We start from the raw sequence: 5,877 nt of genomic DNA, 5'->3' as shown, positions 1-5,877 counted from the left end.
TCAAGAACTTTTTAAAAGAGGTACCACAATTCAAGAATACTGTCCCAAAAATAAGGAAACTAGTTGAGGTGAATCGGTATGTAGTGTGTAAGTCCACCTTTGCTGAAATTTTCTGCCTTAGACTAACACATTTCTAACAATTCATTTTCAGATACTAATATAACAGGCTGAGAACGTGGAACGCTGAGATCTAACAGGTCTGTCTAATATTTAGTTTCACATTTAAATTGCAATCTATATCCTGAGATTTGAACATTATACAACCCACAAAACAACAGTATCTTAGAAAAGTTGTCTTATCCTATAAGGCTAAAGTGAAAATAGTCCATATTCTTAAAGACAAGTTTGTTTTCCATCAGAATTAAGAGATTCTTCATGACTTTTTCTAGAATCACAAATTCCATTAGCAGCTCATTTTATCAAATATAATAAACAAAAAAAGTCTACCAGTTCAAAAATCACATAAAATATACACAATACAATATCTTACAAGTTCACGTTACCATTTTGCTTGAACAAATATTACACGTCAGTCTATTTCGCAGAGGTCCTGGTGTTGGTGTAGAAAAGTTTTTGCATGGGTCTCAAGCTGTCCATATTGTAAAGCTTCAGCTTAGTGCGTGGAGAGAGAATGCTGAAAGCCTGATGATCCTTGTAAGTAACCAAACTGCCATGCTAATGGTCCGGGAGAATGCTCTGAAAGATTGTCCATCTGATTAGGGAAGCAGGTGCCCCTTACTCCGATGCTGTAGCCACTATGTGAATAGTAAGAGTAAGGGGAGCTTGGCATTGAATTATCCTCTGCTCGGCTTCCATATTGGCACTGTAAATAAGTAGCCTCGGGTGACTGTCTAGGATAGTAAGGAGAGAGGCTTTGCTGAAGATGTGCAGTCTCCCCATAGCTGAACTCTGAGTGTACATCTTGGTGAGACTGAGGTGGCGTTATGTAGGCCTGAGGACTACCATGATTAATCTCTGGCTGGCTGTGCCTTTCATGTTGAAGATGGCATTCTGTGTGGTTGCAGGCCTGTTTTTGCTCTGAACTTGAATGCAGGAACATGGACAGAGTAGATATCCGATTGATTGCTCTCTTCAAAGTTGATATCTTAGATAGTCTTTTCCCACTCAAGTCATGTTTAAGGGTCAGTCGTAACGCATTGAAGGCCTGATTGTAGTCCAGGATCCTCTTTCTTTCTCTGACATTGGCAGCTGTCCGCCTGGCCTTTGACCTCACTGGCCTGGTCCTCTTTTTTGACTTGGTGTCTTCTACTTCACTCTCGCTCTCTTGTATTTGCAATTTTTGTAGAGTCTGCTCATCTGTCTCATTTGTTCCATCTTCTATCTCTTGGTCATCATCAGAGAAGTCTGACTCAATGAGGCTCATTGCAGCTCTCCTCACTTTTCAAGCCCAGCCCTGAGATAAGATTTGTTTACCTTGGATTTCTCTTGTCTTTGCTCTGCTTTTAAAGATTTTGTGATAACTTCAGTCCTTCCACTCCCTCTCTAAAGTCACTCCCTATAAGGGAGGCCTTCTTAAAAAAAAAAATGTAATGTGCCATCTTGTTTTATTATACCTCGTAAGGCTCTAACAGGTAACTAGTATCTTTGTTTTATTACCCGCCTACAGGTAGACAGGGCTGGGCTTGATAGCTTTGTCAAAAAAAAGATCATAGGAAACATGCAAATGCCTGTAGTAAGTACTCTGACATACTGATCTGCCAAATTACACAGCATACATAGTTCTCCTTCTACAACAAATTACAGGTCTTTCCTCTTAATCTATTCTGACTGATCACCTTCAAACTTGTACTGCCAGAGGGGGGCAATAACACATGCATGTAATGCAATTCACACCTTTGTGCTAGAAAGAATATTTTCATGTGAACCGACCCAAAAATTAATTGCATAATATTCATAGATTATTTTATAGTCTTAACAGACATGCTATGAATGAGCAAGAAAGATTACAGAACATTGCCTATGTCACTAGAGGCAGGAATGGGATTTAGCCGGTTCCCTGATCCGTGCTGCTGGCTGAATGCTGATCCTGTGCTCCGTACCGTTGTCAGGCCATCAAGATCAAAATCCCGGAAAAACCCTTTAATGCCCCTTTAATATGGAAGCATATATCAATAAACGAGTAACGTCAGCGTTAAAGGGAGTCTGTCACCTCCATATGGCCATATACAGTGCTTACATTGTCCTATCGCACACCTATACATGAATGTAATGGTACCTTTGTCTTTGTCTTTACACTTGCAGAAGCTGGAAAAACTAACTTTGATTGATATGCAAATGAGCACTCGCAAGTGCCCAGGGGTGGCCTTCGCTGTATTAGTGCCCAGGCTGCTTTGCCTTTTTTCATTGTTCCCCCGCCCCAGCCTTTGCATATGCCCGCCCTCCTATTCCCTTGCGTCATCCTTCGGTCCGGCCGAGATCCCGCGCCTGCGCACTGCCTCCGGGCCGGGGCATGCTCACTGCGATGCCCATTGTTGGCACGGCATCGCTTTAACTACTGCGCATGCTCCAGCGAACGGCGCAAAACCAGCAGCAATGTGGCGTTTGCCGGGGCATGCGCAGTAGTTAAAGCGATGCTGTGCCCACAATGGGCATCGCAGTGCGCAGGCTCCAGCCCGGAGGCAGTGCGCAGGCGCGGGATCTCGGCCGGACCGAAGGATGACGCAAGGGAATAGGAGGTCGGGCATAAGCAGAGGCTGGGGCGGGGGAACAATGAAAAAAGGCAAAGCCCCATAGAAATGAATGGGTCCGCAATTCCGTTCCGCAAAATGCAGAACGAAATTGCAGACGTGTGAATGGACCCTAAGGGGATGATACTGAGCATGTTAGTCCACCTGTGGATTCAGAAGAGGGTGGACCAGAAGGATAAACAGCAGGGGGCACTACTAGAGTAAAAAATATACACCCCCAAAAAAAAACTAACAATATTTTTTATTGTATGTGTATTGCCATAATACTCCATTTGAAGTGATCTATTCATTGCATATTAATACACTATATGGACAAAAGTATTGGGACACTCCTTTGAATTCAGGTGTTTCCTTCAGTCCCATTGCCACAGGTGTATAAAATCCAGCCCCTACCCTAGTCTGCCTTTAAAAACCTTTTTGAAAGAATGGTCCGTTCTATAGATCTCACTAAATTCCGGAGTGGTCCCTGTAATAGGATGCCACCACTGCAACAAGTTAGTGTGTGAAATCTTTTCCCTCCTAGATATTCCACAATCAACTGTGAGTGGTATTATTGTAAAGTGGAAGTGTTTAGGAACCACAGCAACTCACCCACAAAGTGGAGACCACAAAGGGTAACAGAGCTGCGTCATCAAGTGTTGATGCAAATAGTGCATAAAAGTCACCAACGCTCTGCTGACTCAATAACTGCAGAGTCCAAACCTCCTCTGGTATTAGCATCAGCACATAAACTGTGCTAGGAGCTTAATGACATGGGTTTCTATGGCTGAGCAGCTGCATGCAACCCTCACATCACCAAACACAATGGCAAGCATCAAATACACTGTCACTGGACTCTAGAACAGTAGAAACATCTTCTGTAGACTGATGAATCACAATTCTCTGGCAGTCTGATGGACGAGTCTGAGTTTGGTGGATGTAGGAGAACGTTACCTGCCTGACTGCATTGTGCCAACTGTAAAGTTTGGTGGAGGAGATATGTTGTTTTTCAATGGTTGGCCTAGGTTCCTTACTTCAAGTGAAGGGAAATCTTAATGATTCAGAATATCAAGACATTTTAGACAATTGTATTTTTCCAATTTTGTGGGAATAGTTTAGGGAAGGTCATTTTCTGTTCCAGCATGACCCAGTGCACAAAGCAAGGTCCACAAAGGTCTCGTTGAGGGAGTTTGGTTTGGAAGAACATCAGGTAATTGGCAGTACATTTACACCACCAGGTCCTCACTAATGAGCGTTCCTATGGAAAACTTTATGGGGTCCCATTAGTTTGCAATGTATTTTGTGACAAAATTGGGAGATTTATCAAAATGGTGTAAATTAGCACGGCTTAGTTGCTCATTACAACCAATCAATATTCTACCTTTCATTTTTCACAGCTCCTTTGGAAAATGAAAGGTGGAAAAGGATTGGTTGCTATGGGCAACTATGCCAGTTCTTCTACAGTTTGCTAAATCTACACCAGTTTGATAAATCTCCTCCAATGTGTTCTGTGACACTAAATGCATGTAGTAATCATAGAATTCATTTAGTCTTTACTGACATCTTTTTGTCGCACAAAATGTTATTTTTTGACACAATTCATTTTGTTACACAGACACCAAATTTTCATCATTTTGTCGCACAGAATGGTATTTTGTGAATTGATTTTATTACACTGAATTCCTTTTGTGGCACAGAATTAATTTTGTCACACAATTAACAGAATAGTATTTTGTGGCACAAAATTCATTTTGTCACACGGAATGGTATTTTGTGACATAGTATTGATTTTGTTACACGAAGTTCATTCTGTGTCACATAATTCATTTTGTGATACAACACTCATTTTCTCACACAGAATGTTATTTTGTGACACAGAATCACAAAATAAAAACAAAAAGCAGCATATTGGCTGTCATTTATTCCCATTGTGAACAGGAATCAATTTCTCACAGAATGTCATCTTGTTGCACAGAATATTATTTAGTGACACAGAATGTCATACAAAATGTCATTTTATGACAGAAAATTAATTTTGTCACACAGAATGTCATTGTGTCGCAAGGAATGTAATTTTATTACAGAATAATTCAATTTGTCGCACCAAATGAAATTTTGTCGCACAGAATGTCATTTTTTGACAAAGAATTCTACAAAATTAATTTTGTCTATACAAAATGCATTTTGCATAAAAAAATGCACAGTGTAAAAATGGTTCCTCATATAACCTTACATTTATCAGTGTTAAACTTAATTTGACACTTCTCTGCCCAAGCCTCCAATCTATCTAGATCCATCTGCAACAGTATACTGTCCTCTTCCGTGTTAATTACTTTACACAGTTTAGGCTACTTTCACATTTGCGTTTGGAGTGGATCCGTCTGGTGTCTGCACAGACGGATCCGCTCCTATAACGCAAACGCTTGCATCCTTTCAGAACGGATCCGTCTGCATAACTGGTTTTTACAGATCTGATTTTTCACTTCGTGAAAACTCAGATCCGACAGTATATTCTAACACAGAGGCGTTCCCATGGTGATGGGGACGCTTCAAGTTAGAATATACTAAAAGAACTGTGTACATGGCTTATTGTGCGAATCATAGCCCCCTGTAAGAGATCAGGTGCTGCCAGGTAGGAGGGGGCAGACCCCCTCCCTCCCCTGTATTAAATGTGACCAGTGCGGCCCCCCTCCCTCTATATTTGGTGGCCAGTGCGGATTCCCAGTATTAAATGTGACCAGTGCGGCCTCCCCTCTCCCCCCCCCTAATTAAAATCACCCCCCCATCATTGGTGGCAGCGGAGAGTTCCGATCTGAGTCCCAGTTTAATCGCTGGGGCTCCGATCGGTTACCATGGCAGCCAAGACGCTATTGCAGTCTTGGCTGCCATGGTTACTTAGCAATAAATAGAAGCATTATACTTACCTGCGAGCTGCGATGTCTGTGACCGACCAGGCGCTCCTCCTACTGGTAAGTGACAGGTCTGTGCTATAGGCAATGCGCCGCACAGACCTTTCACTTACCAGTAGGAGGAGCTCCCGGCCGGTCACAGACATCGCAGCTCGCAGGTAAGTATAATGCTTCTATTTATTGCTAAGTAACCATGGCAGCCAAGACTGCAATAGCGTCTTGGCTGCCATGGTTACCGATCGGAGCCCCAGCGATTAAACTGGGACTCCGATCGGAACTCT

At 42.3% G+C, this 5,877-nt stretch overlaps 1 protein-coding gene across 1 annotated transcript; it reads right to left on the bottom strand.

Annotated features, from left to right (window-relative positions):
- Nucleotides 1–533: 533 nt before the first annotated feature.
- BHLHA9 (basic helix-loop-helix family member a9) lies at nucleotides 534–1,425 on the bottom strand. Its single transcript, XM_040421784.1, has one exon. The coding sequence runs from the start codon at nucleotides 1,382–1,384 to the stop codon at nucleotides 614–616; it is 771 nt and encodes a 256-aa protein (XP_040277718.1). The 5' UTR covers nucleotides 1,385–1,425; the 3' UTR covers nucleotides 534–613.
- Between the last annotated feature and the right edge of the window lie 4,452 nt (nucleotides 1,426–5,877).

The sequence above is a fragment of the Bufo bufo genome, chromosome 3 (assembly GCF_905171765.1).
Source record: "Bufo bufo chromosome 3, aBufBuf1.1, whole genome shotgun sequence".
In the NCBI taxonomy this organism is placed as follows: domain Eukaryota; kingdom Metazoa; phylum Chordata; class Amphibia; order Anura; family Bufonidae; genus Bufo; species Bufo bufo.
The sequence above is the reverse complement of the archived record's forward strand: the minus strand, read 5'-3'. Positions and strand labels throughout refer to the sequence as shown.